The sequence below is a fragment of the Odontesthes bonariensis genome, chromosome 10 (genome assembly GCF_027942865.1).
Source record: "Odontesthes bonariensis isolate fOdoBon6 chromosome 10, fOdoBon6.hap1, whole genome shotgun sequence".
NCBI lineage: Eukaryota > Metazoa > Chordata > Actinopteri > Atheriniformes > Atherinopsidae > Odontesthes > Odontesthes bonariensis.
This window is the reverse complement of record NC_134515.1, coordinates 14,842,194-14,858,437: the sequence shown is the minus strand read 5'-3', so window position 1 is coordinate 14,858,437 and position 16,244 is coordinate 14,842,194. Positions and strand designations below refer to the sequence as shown.

The 16,244-nt window shown below is 41.0% G+C and overlaps 1 protein-coding gene across 1 annotated transcript in view; it reads left to right on the top strand.

The window, feature by feature from the left end:
• espn (espin) overlaps positions 1–16,244 on the top strand; it is a 41,802-nt gene that overhangs the window by 17,863 nt on the left and 7,695 nt on the right. Inside the window, exons 6-11 of the mRNA XM_075476425.1 lie at positions 218–473; positions 821–1,107; positions 4,465–4,623; positions 6,588–6,819; positions 11,493–11,638; positions 12,110–12,484. Coding sequence (XP_075332540.1) covers positions 218–473; positions 821–1,107; positions 4,465–4,623; positions 6,588–6,819; positions 11,493–11,638; positions 12,110–12,484 — 1,455 coding nt within the window. The remainder of the gene's footprint in view (positions 1–217; positions 474–820; positions 1,108–4,464; positions 4,624–6,587; positions 6,820–11,492; positions 11,639–12,109; positions 12,485–16,244) is intronic.

Sequence of the window (16,244 nt, the reverse complement as noted above, 5' to 3'; positions counted from 1 at the left end):
ACTTTCTATTAATAACAATGAATCTGTCTTGTTTAGTGAGACAGCATCATTTCACATCTAACTTAAATGAACCAAATATGTTTAGATAACAAGCAATTAAGAATTAATTAGAAAACAAATCAAGAAAATAAGTGTTGGAATTATATCCACATATTAGATTGCTCAATATCACACATAAATTAAGATGCATGTGTTGATGAACTGCACTCTCTGACAGAGTGTGGAGCACCGTGTTTTGTCTCGAGACCCCTCGATGGATCTTGAGTACAAGCAGCCAGACTCTGGCCTCTCGTCCCCTAACACCACCATGCCTCCTGCCAACCAGGCGGCACACTTTGACATCGGTTCACCATCCAGCTCCCTGTCCAACTACGACTCGGCCAACTCCAGTCAGTCCAGCACTGGGGAAAAGAGGAGCAGCTTAACAACGTCACGAGGCACGCCAGCTCCGCTGAATGCAGTTGCACATCAAGGTCTGCACCTATTTATAAATCAATATCAAAAATATTTATCAAATAAAACTTTTGTCTTATTTTAGCCACGAATCTTCGACCTTTACCTTCCCAATATAACATGTCAGCATTAGTCAAACACCTATTTGTTTACTGAAGTGGAGCTAACACCATGCAACAGTTTTTTTGGTTCTGTGACAGGTGCTTTCTATACTGGTGCTGCACCCTAGTGGTCAGCGTGCAGACAGTTCGTTTTACATGGAGCGGCACAGCCATGTTTCTCATTTGTATTTAAACTGTGCATTAGAAAATGGAAAGGAAGAGCTTTTTAACAGCATAGCATGTTTTGGATTGTGTTTGTGTCACAGGTGCACCAGAGTCCGCCATTTCAGACATGCAAGCATACATGGACATGTTGAACCCTGACATTGGCACAGGTGTGCCCAAGAAGAATGAGGCACCTGTTGAAGCTGCCTCCAAGCCCCCTCCTCCTCCTCCAACCTATCCACCCCCGCCTCCTCCACAGTCTCCCCCTCCTCCTCCTCCCCCTCCGAACTACACAGCACCACAGCCCCCTCAGGAGCCTTCGTCAGCTGAGTTCCTTAAAGTGAAAAGCAACTTGCGGCATGTGGAGAGAGCTGCCAGCAAAAAAGAGGTACGGATAGTGGTGGTACGCTCCTGCTTAAGCTGAAAGAATAAAAGCAACTTGTCAAAAAAGCAAGAGGGCAGTTAGAAATGTACAGTTTTTCCAGGAGTTACAATTTTTGTTTGGTTCATTCTTTTGTGCCAATCCAACTTCCAACAGAAACAGGAAGTTGGGTTTAACTCTCTGGCTCACTTAAAGCACAAGATAATCACAAGACATGATGCACAGAACACAGAAGCATAATAAATACCAACATTTAGCTAACTGTAGGTCGAGCATGCCTCTTTTTGGTTAAACTAGAATGTCTTCAAGAAGCTTTATGAATTATATAGGCCAATACTATAGAAGCAGTAAAAACAAAATGTTATGGATAAACTGGCAATTAGCTGTTACTTTCCCCCTGTGTGTCTAATCAGTTCGGCTATAGTTCTTCTGTAACTGTGTGCCTTGTCAGGGAGCCCACAATGATGTTATTGTGTTAGCATGGCTAACGAGGCCACAGAAGATGCTCATTAGTGTGGCAAGCCTCTGGGTTGACACATACAATGGTTGCTGTGATGGGTTTGATCTTGATTCCAGTAATTAAACTGGCAACAGATCACTCAACAGTGTTTCAGGAGCTGAGAAGGAGCAGCAATTAAGACTGCCATTAACATAAGTGTCAGAGCTGCATCTAGTGGTTTTTATGCTGTGAAGCATAAAAACTGATGTTGAACTTGTAATTCTAATTTAAATATAAATGACTTTATCTAAAAACACTGGAATTACATCAAATAAAACTAATCTGAAGGAGCGCTCTCACCTCATGAAAGATTCATTTTCTGATTGTTACAGTGTGATTATAGCAACACAACCGTCCCTGTTTTGTTTGTTTAGCTTTAACAATACACAACAAAAGAGCTGTATATTTTTTAAGTTTTACTATGCATGTAACGTCCTTTGATAGTGCACTTCTAAAGTCCACAGCTAGCGTTTGTGAGTTTTCATCATCCGTCTCCATGGTGAGCTGCGTCTGTGTGTGTTGGTGGGTGGGGTTAATTAGTGCTGCCCCGCTCCCTTCTATGCCCTTGTGACCAGCTGAGGGCGGACCCTCATTAATAATTGAATAGAAGCCACCGTTTGGAGCACACGCACACCTGCGTGCACAAAAACACACGCAATTAAGATTACTGTGTGCCCTAGATTGCAAAAAAAAAAAAAAAAAAACTACCTAAAGTGCCTTAGCTGCAGGGCCAGTCCCATGATCTCGTATTAGTGTTTAGTTTGCAGAAAACATATCTAAAGTCTCGTTGAAAATCATCCAGTGAATCTGTTCCAGGTCTGTTCGAGACTGTCGAGGCTTTTGCTGATGCTGCTTCGCTCAGCTCATTTGTCTGCATTTGCTTTGGCTTAAATCAAAGGTTTAATGACAAACATTCAAACAATGACCACTTTGCCTCTCAGATTCTTATTCTTTGGACTGTTGTCCCTTCAAACAATTTGGACTTTGATATTTCTCTTGTAATCAGTATAACTCCTGACAAGTTTTGCTGCTAATTCGGGACACAAAAGGCTAGAATATTCTAATAATCCTAAAGCTTTGAGGATTTGCATGTGGCCTTCTGTGGTTTAGAGCAACACATGGGCATTTGTGTTTTGCATAAGAGGAACTGGACAAGGTTGGGGAGTGGTTGATCTGTGGGTAGGTGGTGACATCAGTGCAACTGCAGTGCTGGCCCAATAGGTTATTGATGAGGCCTGTGGGTAAAGTGAGAGGGCAGGTTGTGTGACAGGTGTAGCACTGAGCAGAGAAAAGGTGAAGCTCTGGATCTGGTGACAGCTATTTTCTGTGCTCCATTGGATTTTGTGGATGTGGCTCTGTCCAGACCAGAGAAGGGATTCCTAACTCTAAGGTAAGGCACACATGTGGCAAAGATGATGTCAGTAGAGGCTTGCTAATGACATCACATTTTTGCTTTGGAAAACTTCAGCTGATCTAAAGGTTTTGGAGCTGTTGGGGCATTTGGACAATGAATCTGATGAATATATTCACATGTATAAATATGTTTCATTTGCCTTGCCTTTCTGCTTTGAAAGGTTTTAGCAGTAGAATTATGCTACATGCTACATGTGTTGAGCTATTTCAAACAACAAACAAGCTGAACAACCTTTGATTGTGTCACACGTAACATTTTAATGTAAAAACAGTTGTTTCTGCACACACACGTAAAAAAAAAAAGACTTTATGCTGTCATATAACAGGAGAAGAGGGTGTCTGTTTATGCACGTGAGGGAGATGAGCCAAAATGATTTATACAATTGCTATTGTTGGCCCACCTCTCTGGAGGATGACAAACCATCAACAGCAGTCCCTGCTCGCATTACCCTTCCACATGATGAGAGCTCAGGGACCATCTCTTCGATAGCAGACATGAGTCAACACAATTAAAGGGGCTTATAAGGAACTGATAACATGACACCACTATGGAGGAGAGGTCAGGGGTGAGCTGTCAATTATTTCCGCTTTCGTTAACCTCAGACATCTGAATCTCTGAGGTACTGGCCTATATGTTGTGGCAAAGTCCTTTTGTGTGAAAGCATCGAGATGTAAATAAATACAAATTTGATGCTTAGTCCTGGATTTGAAAGGCAAAGCAACATCTTGCTTTGATGACATCTTTTTATGTCACAGCTTTCAAGGTTTATTTCTGAGAATAGGTTGTAAAATGAGCCTTTTCTTCCTTTATGCAACTCTTTTGTGATATACTATATGGAAACGGTTTCGTAAGAGTTGTAATGTAGACAGATTTTTTTTTTTTTTTTTTTTTTTTTTTTCTTTTTTTTTTTGCTGTGCATATGTCAAATCTATCCAGTATATTTTACATTTGCATTTAGTGAAAACTCTGAAAACTGATGGAGCGGCCCTACGATATCATGCTTTTTTGACCTCCGTTGCCTGATTGGTGTCAGAGCAGAAAGTGAAATGGTCTGAGTTGGTGACCACTCCACTCTGACAGAAGGGTTTCTTTTTGCAACTTTTGATGAAACGTCTCGGCCAGGGTTTTACATTAACTAAATTAAAGCCTGGTTCTATTATCCAAATAAAGCTGCTTTGGTCACACGAGGCTGCTAATCTGGCAATAAAGTAGAGTAAATATGTTGTACAAAGTGTATTGTTGTTTAGCCATTTTTAAACGATTTTCTGCCTTCTACTTTTTGCTATTTTGTCAATTGAATACCTATTTTTGTGCAACTATTGTTTGAAAGAATATTTTTTGTTTCAGATTTATGTGACTCCTTTTATATGGTGGATTGTGAGTAAATTTCACCAAATAAATTTGAAGCTTACGTTTCTTGCTCTCATTTCTTTTTAATTCTGTGAAGCAGCTGACGCCTGGAGAAAGCCACGATAAACTGCGGCGTGTGGATTCAAACAGGAAGTCGAGGAGCTTTAGCAAGCAGCCCAGCACTGGGGACTACTACAAAACTCTGGGCAGCGACACGGCGGAGCCCTTTGGAATCAAAAACATGGCGCCTAACGAGGAGGCAAGTAAAACCTTTGCTGGTCATGAATTCTGTCCATATGGTTCAAATGTTGTGACATACCTAAAACACAATTTTTTAAAAATGGTTGATGTTATTCATAATGTTATATGCAGTTTGTTTTATTTCCTTTATTTAGTCGGGAAGGTCCCTTTGAGATGTACAATCTCTTCTTCCAGGGACTCCAGGTCAATATATACGTTGAATAACTTGACTGACTTGTTCTCCACAGACAGAAATTTATTCCAGTGTAATGGAAAGCAAGAAAAAAAAAATCCATCTAATTAATTTTAATGCCTTTCCACACCAGGTGATTTCAAACGAGGTTAAATATTGTAAAAGTTATTATTTTTTTTCAAAGATTTAAACATTAAGATCCCAAACCAGTGTACAGGCTACAACACATGGTATGTGGTAATGGGTTGATGATACAGTGACCTGGACACACTGTCCAAAGTTGTGTGGTCATCCCAGCTTGGTATAAGGTGCAGTTTTTGGGTGAGGTTTAGCGGGGTGATTGCATGTTGGCATTAGGTTACAACACTGACAGCACTATTTGCCTTAGCATTACCAATCAGCATGTTACATAAGCTTGCCGAATGCCCCCTCATTTCCATTGCCGCTTGTGTCTCCTCCCCTCCGTGTAAATTGTCCACGCAGCTGCAATGGAACAAACTCAGGATAGTCATGGACGAAAGAGGGCTCACCAGGAAGTTACCAATGAACAAACAAAAAAGGGAGAGTAAAGCTGAATTTCTTATTTGAATGAAAAAAAAATAGGGTAAAAAAACGAACAATGTATTAACCTGTAATTTTTCCTTTCATTCAAATTTGACAGTAAAAAGGTTCAAAAGGTTTTTTTAGCTGAAAAAAGTATACATCAGTAAACATTTAAATATTCTTCCATTCAAGTTAAACACGAAAGTTTCTATTGATGGCAGCATCTGGTTACTGGTTTAATTTGCTGCCACATAACTTCACAAGCAGAAAAGAATGATTGAATGAGTCTATTACACTCTAATCTGTGTCCCTGGAGAGGTGTTCTTAAAATCTCCTGAGTATCAGAACAGGGGGTGTTTGGGTTGACACGGGGCATAATCCGCTTTGAGCCAATTAAGGCCTCAGTGGGGCCCCTCCTTCTCTCCGAGGACCCTAGCAGATGGACTGGCTAATCAGCGGAATCGGCACGTGCTACCACGGCCCATCTGGACACGGTCCCCCCGCCCGACTCTCTTGGGGGTTTGAAAATGAAAGGGGCAACAATGATGAGCACGCGTCTGAAGAGCAAAGGAGGGGTGGGATCGAGTTAAATGTCACGGCCCATTAACTTGCCCCCAGCGGAGTTTAGGGCACGCCTTGGGAGTGTGTCAGACGCGTGCAAGAATATCACTTGCAGTGACAGATGGTTTATTCCTACCGTTTTACCCTCAGAGATTCCCCCTTGGGATTAGGTCATATTAACTAACTCCTATTAGTCAGAGGGTATTGTGTCTGAGGGTGGACATATCTAGAAGGGATGCATACATCTGTCTCTGTCAGCTGCCTCTGTACAGGAATTTAATGCCCAGCAGGAGCTTCAGCGTACCCGTTTAAAGCTTATGCAAGAAAGCTGTAGAAATTCACAATATAATATAATGTTTACTAACATGGTTGTTTTTTATTTTAAATTTGTTTAATTCTTTATTTTTAACTCGTTTAATTTGTTCAATAATTATTATAATATGGCATTCCAATTGCTTTTTAAAACTAAAGACAAAAAAAAAAAAAAAGAGCCAGCTTTTAGATTCTGACATAGCTCAAGAGTTGTTTTAAGTTATGGGAACACTGGGCTACCCATCCCATCCCTGCTTTAAGTGACAAAATATTGGCTAACAGAGTAACAACAGTGTAGTTGTTGGACTATACCAAGTTAAGAGGTATCACTTGATTGATGAAGTCTGCCTTATTCCTCCTTGGTTTTCTATTAGGGTTCCATGTTATTGGAGGAGCCTACTAACAGCCCCACCCATAGCTCTGAAAATGGTGCCACAGACGAATCTGTACCGCCCCCACCCCCACCCCCACCTCCACCGCCACCTCTTCCTCCAAGCAATCCAATGCCAACACCCCCCCCACCTCCTCCACTACCCCCGGGGACCACCCAGAATAATGCCAGCAGCACCTCCACTCATCAGCGACGTCCATCTTCCTCATCAGGCAGTGAGTGTCCCTCAGCTTAACTCTTTCCAGCTTAATGTGTGTTACTGACCATCTGTAGAAAATTATGTCAAATTAATTTTTGCTTGCACATATTGTTATATAATTATTCCTAGAAAGCAGAAACTGTGGTACTAGAGAGTACAACGCAATCGCCCTGGGTAAAGATGAGTTGCGTCTAACCGTAGCATTCTAAATAACAGATTATAAATTAATGATGCAGGGTTACCATTACCCTGAGATCTGGTTTAGTGTTCAACCATTTCCTTAAGTGCCCCTCTGCCCTCATGATCAGAGCATATGTGTTGCTCAGGCTGGAGACAAATTATCAAATGGTTAGAATTAACTTTACAAGGTTCCTATGATCCTTGAAAATAAATCAAAGTTTTTTAGTGTTCATATTGAGGCCAACAATACGTCTATAATTACAGAAAAGTGATCATCGTAATTTGATCTTAAATATTTGTAAATTTATTTTTATTGACATTCACCGTTTCTCATGGACACGCTTGATGGCCTTTACAAAAAAAAAATATCATGCTCACATCCAAGGATGATCATGTGAAAAAATAACTGACAAATCCACTTAATCATCTCTGTCTTTTGAGCACTGTTGACTTTTGAACCAAAATAATACTGGATGAAAGTCAGGAGGTCAAATGGAGCTGGGAATGCCAAAAGTGCTTATCTATAAATGATCAATAGCATGAAGAGTACAGAGATGAAGCATTTTTATTGTGTAATTTATTCATTTAAATGCAGTTTTAGCTCAATTCGGTCTTTGTCCAGCTAACACTGTTCTTCTGCTGTTTTTGTTCAATAATCTTCCTCTCCATTAATCCTTTGTTACACTCCTGTTTACATATTTCTCTTTTCACCTGCTTCCTCTTCACCTGCTTCTCTCTGTTTTGTTTGTTTTGCTTTTTTTTCCTGCTTCTCTGTCAAGCCGGGGATCTCGCTGTCCCTCAGCCAGAGGCAGGGCCTCTTAAACAGATGAAGAGTAAGTACAGACTGAGAACTAGCCTTTCACCTCCATAAGTTAGCTTTGTTAGATACGTCTAAGGCTCACATAGTAGGCATTTAAATTTTAAAACCACCTTTAAGAGCCTTTTATGCAGCTATTTTCCATCATTTATTGCTGATTTATTTGAGACGGATTCAGTAAGTGTGTTTCGTTATCAAATTATAAAACAGTTTTAGGTTCACTTTTTCATTAGGAAAAATGTGATCTACTTTACTGAAACAAAAAATAATAAGTAGTACATTCAGTAGTTTTGTTCATTTGGTGCTTTATTTATAAGGCATCAACATGGTGAAGAGTAACTTGAACGGTCTAAGAAAATATACCCTGAATTCACGTGATTTTAAAAAAGAAGAAATACTCATTTTACTTTTAAAAAATAATTTTAGAATCTGTAAAGCAGTCACAGGGGTCAGACGGACTGGGAAAGGCTCATGTAGAACAGTATTTGGGCATTTGGTATGTTTACAACCTGAGAGACAGCACGTCATCTCAAACAAAGGTTTAAGTTGAGGCTCAATTACCGTTAAATAAGACTTCAGCTTTGCGATGTTTAAAATAGACCAGCAATAAACAGCAACATCAGTTAAGCTGTTAAATGTTAATTACTCAAGTTAGGCACCTTTATATTTATTTTGTCCTCTCACTTTGTTTTGCTAATTTCCAACTATCTCATCTTTTTATGCTCCTTCTGCCATCTGATGGCAGAACAGCAATAAACTACTTAAGTTTAGAGCAGTGTATGCTCTCTAATGACATCATTTGTGCCTTTTTAGGTCATAACGTTAAAAGCAATCAACACAACTGAGGGCTCAAGGTGAATTTACAGCTCAGATACTTGTTGAAGCAACACAACGAAACAGGTGGCTGACAGGAAACACTACTGCAACAATATATATGTGTAGTCGAGTCCCTACTATTTTGGAGTTCTTTTATTGATCCCCACAGGAAAAGGGAGGCTCCTCGGCAATGTAAAAGACCCATCTTTATCCCAAGTGCTAAGGAGCAGTGTGGTCTCAGAATTATAGGATTTGTTCCAAATCATTGACCAGGTTATAAACCGACCATAAAATTAAAAGTAATTGGCAGATCTGGGAGATTCAGATGAAATTACAGCTCAGATGCTCATTAAGGCAACAGCAACGCACCAGGTGGCAGATGACTACTACGCTGTAGGCAGTTTGAACTGCCCTGTCGTTTTCCACTGATGAAGAGGATGTAACGGATTTTATTTTTGTACTACAGCACACATCTAAGGCCACCAATTGCGGATGCTTGACTGCCCAAAGGCATAAACTTTCTTCTCCCTTTTAAGCCAGTTGTTATGTAAGCATGTTGTTGTGTATTATTGTTTTAAGACATGTAATCAATTAACTGTGCACGTCTCATCCGGCTTGAATAGGAGGAGCAAACAAATTCCACACTCGGTCTAATACGGATATTATGGGTCTTAACAGGTCAGGTTTTGACCCCAGAACAGACAGCCTTTTGTGCTGGCATGTCTATTATGAGAGGTTATTTGTCGCATGTTCTCTGCCTACCACACCTCCACCTTCGTTTACACTCTCTCAGGCAGACCTGCTAAATCTACAACCCACACCTACACAGAATTTAACTAGTAAAAGGCACACAGCACTTTGACTCAAGAACGCAAATGGGTTTATTCAAACTATAATTCTTGTCAAACGCATCTAAATGGATTGCTAATTGTTGTTATAAGGATTTCCATTTTTCTTTTTACTTAAGTTTTGTACTTATGGCATATGGCAATGCGACTCTGTCAAACGTTACAATCTGTTAAAAGTAAATTTAAAGAGCCATCACATGGCATTAGCTTCTGAGAGAGTGGCCTGTAAAAAGCTTATAGATTATAAAAAACAACTTAACTGAACTCTAAATGTAAACGAGAGCTAACTGAAAAGCTTTGGTGCTGTGGGTCCCCACCCTCTCTCTGTAAACTAGAAAATTTGAGGTGTGAGCCACGCATCAGGTTTGCTGCACAGAGGACGGTCCGATGAAGTGGACTGACAAGCTGTGGATTGAACGGTGACTCTGTGTGTGCGTTTGTGTGTTAATTCCAGGCCAGATTTCCAGTGGCCCGCTGTCACTTCCAGTTACTGGTGATTCCTTTAGATTCCCCCCAACTGTAATGATGGGTCTTTAACAGAAAGCTGCTCTCTCCTCCCAAGGGAGACACAGAGAAAGAGAGAGCACGGGAGAGTGAGGAGGGGTGGCACGCTAGCCAGTCTTTGTGACCAGCTAGAGCATTGTGGTTGCCTCGACAGGCAACACTTTCACACAGGAGAGGACTTTTCTTTTTTCCATTGGACAAATAGAGAAAGGGTAAACAATGAGGGATTGAGGATATTCGCTACATTGGAGGTTTACATTTACTAAAACAGGTGAGGCTGCTGCTGGCTCTATGTGTACCAAAATATAATGATAGTTATGTGAATGCTGTATATGCTGTATGCCATTTGAAATTGCATTTAAAATATATAACAGGAATAGTCTTTCTTATGTTACTGCTATCATTTTTAAAATGCTGATTTTTGGGAATTATTTGAAAACAAAAGCCTCTTCTGTACTACTTTGAAATTGCCTTGATATTTAAAACATTTTCCTTTATTGTCTTCTATCAAAAGTAAAAACAACTCTTTGTGAAAGCATTAAAAGAGAGAGCTTGGAGTTAAGGATGGGTGAATTTGTTGCATTGTTCACAGTAAGCAGATTAGTTTCAATTAAAGCTAAATGTACAAAGTGTGGTTGTTAGATAATAAGGCTAATGCTGTAATTCTGTTCTAATGAAGAAAACTGTTAACTCCTTTCTTCTGACTGCAACTACAAACTACTGCGCTCCACTCTGCCACTGATCAAAGCAGAGCAGCAGGTCCGCTCTGAGAGACTGTTTTTCTCTTCACTTCTTGAACAAACTCAAAACGGCCTCCTTGAACTCAGCCTTGATTTTAGGGAAATGGAAAAATTTGCCTGGCGCTGGATGAGGTGAACAAAGGGTGGTGAAGCTCTGTGATGGGTTTCTCAGCCAGAAATCGCTCAACTGAGAGCACTAAATGTGCTGGCATGCTGTCCTGATGAAGGGTGAAATCCTTCTCCCATAGCCATGACCTCTTTCTTCTGAGCTTCCCCCCCCCCCCCCCAAGTTCCTATCGCCTGATTGTAACACCTATTTTGCATAGGAAATTAACCAAAGTAGAAGTATTCTTTAACCATGTTTAATTAGAGCATCAGACTTATTTTTCAATCCCTACATATATTCCTTTGGGTGTACTTTCTTCCTTTAAAAAAATCAGGAAGTTCAATTATAGCTTAGCTGTGTGTATTATAGTCACCTTCTTATCCAGATATTTCTAGTGCAACAGTGGCACGACTAAAAGAGGAAATGTAAAGAAAAAAAAAAAGCATATCCATATCCCTTGCATGAGAAACAGAGGCTCACCAAACCATAAAGACTTCCTATCATTGTACAACATGCTGCAGGTCAGCATTGTTACCCGGCTGATTGGATGAAATATTCAACACTGCCACCCAACCCCTCTTCTCCTCTTCAGTGTATCTCACTCTCTCTGTTTTCTGTTTCGCTGTCTACTATCTTCCTACCTGGTTTCACTTGTTTGTCCTCTTCTTTTGTCTGCAGGCACAAAATCTTTCAACATGATGTCCCCCACTGGTGACAACTCAGAGCTGCTGGCAGAGATCAAAGCAGGAAAGAGCCTTAAGCCCACACCGCACAGTAAAGGCTACACCACTGTGTTTTCTAACAGCGGACCCACCGGCAACAATGTAGGTCCACAGCCTTCCTCCATGACTAATTTATGTGACAGGCAGTGGTTAATAGAAACACAGAAACACAGATATGGTCAGTTCAACCCCAGCTTTTGCCTTTAACTGTGAATATGGTTCCACTTTGTCATGTTTAAATCAAGGACTAATAAACGCAAATGCCTTAGCTTAGAAAAAGCTCAATTTTACTTTAAATCACCAAAGGAGCTACTGAATATCTAACGATATTAGTGTTTGGCTACTCAACTCCTCAGTAAAGCATAATTTAAACTAGGACTTAACTTGTTGCACACAATTCACTCATGATTTTAGGATTTTACTTACTGCTAAGTTCAAATCTCTTCAAGAATGGCTGATGTTGCCTTCGACATGTATCCATAAAGAATGTTGTTACTTGTTAAAAAATGCACCAGGTAAAAGATGTGTGACTCTTTTTGTTTCTGGTCCATCTCGTTCTTTATTTTCCTCAAGGGAACCACCACATCTCCAGAGACCCGTTCAGCTTCCCCACCAGCCAAACCGTCATCCCCTCCACAATCCAGTACACCTGTCACCTCCCCACCCACCACTCCGAGCCCCAGCCCCAGTCCGACGGGCTCAGGATCTTCCAGGACAATGTCAACCTCTGCGAGCTACGAGCAACTGTCCTCCAACTCGGCGATCAATGGGAACATTGGGGGAGGCACAGCAAAAGCAGAGTCGGAGAGGAAGACGAGCCTCGCGGATGTTGAGGCTCTAGTGCCCACGCATGACGAGCAAGGAAAAGCCATCCCTGAATGGAAGAGGCAGGTGATGGTGCGAAAGCTTCAGGTGAAGATGCAAGAGGAGGAGGAGCACAGACGCAAGGTAGGCGTGACGTTGCAGAGAAAGTCATTAAGTGCTGTTGTTTTGGCTATCCCTGTTGTGCTCCCATTTGAAAACCGGATAAATGTAGCTTCATTTTTGAAAAAATTAACAACACAAAGGGGATAGCTAGTGTTTGTGGGTGTGGATTTTTTGTGATTTTTGGTTTGTGAGGTTGTGTTAAAGCATTTTCTTTGCAAGTGTAGCTGTGCATGGCAGATTTTGCTTTATGGTGGCATATTCAGAGACGTCAAATTCCTAAGTTTATGCAGCTTCTCTGAGAACTTTAGCAACATACATCTTCAGAATGAATTATATTGTCCAAGTTATACACAAGAGTTTTAGTCTGTGTTTGCAAAAAAGATTAAAAAAAATTTAATTAGATTTAATGACTTTAGAATTCAAGACACATACCTCTCAGTTTCCCCGGATGTGTGTTTATATAAGATATTTAGACAAGGTACTGATTAGTAATTAATACTGGAGTAATCTGAGCACTTGTTAGCATTGCAATAGAAGGACTCTAGTGATATGATTAATTAAATCTGACTAATTATTAATTTATTTCTTCCAAAGATTGAAATCTTATCCTTTTAAAAGATCCAATGGGTCTCCTCTAGTGATGCTGACATTTGGTGTTTAATCGTTTGGTGTGTAGTGGCAGCATTAAAACCCCTTACAGTTAAAAAGCCTAAAAGTTTTGAACTAACTTCCTCAAACATTCCTCATTCATGTGCTCAATATTTATGAAAGTATTTCTTGGCTTTTGTTGGTATTTCTGTGCATGCTTCTATCTTCATATTCATAGACTTTGTTAAGCAGCCTTTTGGAGTGCATTGAGTTGAAGACTTGGCTACGACGTCCATCACAGCATTAACACACTTGACTAAACAATTCATAGTGTTGGCTGGTGTTTGATGATGGTGTTTTGTGCCTCCAAGTTCTTACATGCAGATTCAGTGGTGTGATGCTGGGCCCATTCACACTACAGTACAGTGTAGATAATAAAGACACGTTTTAAAAAAAGGCACAATAATTTAAAAAACAACAACATTTAAATAGCACTTTAACAGCTCCATAGTACTACAAATAAAACGTGAGTGCTGTGTAATTTAAGAATCAAAGAACCTTATGTCGTCAAATTGCTGTTTTTTGTTCATGTCTTTCCAAAGAGGGCGGTTTGCAAGCAGATCATAATCTCTCACCAAATCCCTTTTATCAGAAAAAAAACAATGACAATATTGGCCTTTTTAACTCTCCAGCACTTCCAAATTGGTTTTTCCCCATTGTTGGATGAGGACTGAAGTGTCTCTGTTGCACTGGTGCCAAGACCCAAAGCTGATTTAATACTGTTAAACTATATTGTAGTGTTACATCATAGTTGGGTCACAGAGCATGCAGCAAGATGGGGAAAAACATTAATAGATGGACACTTAATTAGATTTTTCAGTGTTTGTGTAGTGTAACTGTAAACTGAAAAAGAAACACTGACGCATAAAAAAGTAGACAGAGAATTTGGCGTTCTGAGTAAACGTAGGCGTAAAAGGTCTGAAATGATCAAGTGCCTAAATCAAATACAGGCCTGTTGCAACATTTGAAACAATATTATATTTTTACCAATAATAATCTAGTCAGAATAGAATTTGACAGTGAATTCAAAAAGGACAAAGCATTCTCTGTTCTCTGTGATTTTAAATTACAGTAGAGAGTTTAGTGCCTGTAATGAGGCTGTGCCATTGCACCACTAAATCCATGTAAATCCTGTGTGTTAGGATGGATTTGCACTCAAGCGTGTGTTCATACCAGGAACTTCGTGCTGAAGGAATCCCTCCCTCCCTCCCTTTTTCTTGTCCTGTTGGTCTCCTTTGACCTCTGATTTAGTTTGCGTCAAGTGGACACTACCAGCCTCAGGAATGGCACTATTCTCACATCCATAATGCCATATTGGGCCCGTTTGGGGAGCTGATGACCGAGGCTGACCTGAACCGAATTGAGAAGCAAATTGAGAACCTGCAGGTCATGCATAAGGTGTCAGAAATTGAGAAGGAACTGGAAAAACTGGAGCGGGAGCTTCACCAGCTCTTGCCAGTTTCTGCTGCTCTCAGTCAAGGACACTTCTCAGTCAATCCAAAGCAGGTACATGGCCAAGCTGAGGATCTCCCAGCCTGGTGCAGCAAGATCTCGACCCTGCTCAGGAGTATGGCAATTCTTCTAGCCACCCTGGGAGGCAAAGAGATAGACATCTTGGATCTTATATTTCCTGGATTTTCTCAAGAAGAGGCAAGGAATATGAGCACAGGCGACTCTCAACCTGCAGCAACAGTTGGTACTGCATTTATTGGACGCTCTCAGTCCTTCTCGACAAGAGAGGACGTGGAGAACGAAATAAAGCAGTGTGGAGTTTCGGTCAAAAACCTTAAGGCCAATTATGAAATACAGAATCAGTCTCAATTTGCAGATAACCAAGCTAACAGGGTTTACAAACGCAAAAGATCACTCCCTGTGGTAAGTGAGTCTAATTATTGTCCAGACACAGCTTGTGAGGATGATGCTACCTGCTCCTCTGCTAAAGTCCCTGACTTTAATACCAACGGACATTTACCTTCAACAGAGGAATCCGTTGTACCACTTGTTGAAGAACCAATTATCATCGCATCTCATGCTCCTCAGATGTATGTGTCCTCTGAGGCAATGGCTCCAACAAACATTGAACAATTCAACCAGGTTCTTTCTTCAGACCCCATTTTAAATAACGACCAACTAACACGAACCTTGGAGGTGCAGACAGATCTAAGCTATGTCCAGGAATACATTGAAATGAGGAAAGAAAGAATAGTTTTTCTGTTCCTTGAACACTGGCGGAAGTATACCATCTCCGAATGTTATCGAACTAAATATACAGGCAGGAGACGGAATCACTTAGATGTGGATTACAGGGAGTATAACCAATTTAATGCTCAAGTTAGTGGGGAGATGCAAAGTGAAGATGAAAAGCTCCTCCTGTTCATGAAGTCAAAGCAGGTAGTAGGGAATCTGATTGGCCACTGGAGGACAATCATGAGCCAAGTGCCCACACGGCAGATCCGGAGGCTGAGCCGCGCTCAGATGATCTATTGGCCAGAGCACTTCTTGCCACACATCAATGGGTCACCTGTGAGCTATGAAAGCCTAACTCTTGACCTCTTCATGCTTGGATACTTCCAGTTATTGGAAATGAACATGTCTCGCAGCGAGCGGAAATTCCGCCACCTCTTGTGCTATGAGATGTTTGATCGTCTTGGCAGCCATAAATGGGAAGTCATAAGACAATTTCACAAGGAGGTCATGGAGGAAATTGAGAGAGGGAAACGAGATTGGGCGGATGGCTTTGAGGACATAAAACTCAAGTATTTTGGAGACTCTGATAATGCAGGAGGTATGATGACAGCTTCTCTCCGCTCCATGTCTCCTGACATACCCATTATGCCAATGCAGGAATCACTCCCTCCCCCACCTTCTCATCCTCCTCCGCCGCCCCCTACTCATCCTGCACCCCCACCTCCAAAGGAACAGTCTACTCCACCTGCACCAGAACTGCAGCCTTCCTCACAAGATTCCCAGTTAGATGTTTCTCCATCACCTGCTGCTCCCCAGCATGGTGTGTCTGACGATGACCATTGTGTGGAACTGAGAACCTCGAAGGAGTCATTGGAGGGTGGTACTCAGAAGAATGTGGAATTAAATGAACAGATCCCATCAACTGCATCTGTGGTTCCTGATGGGA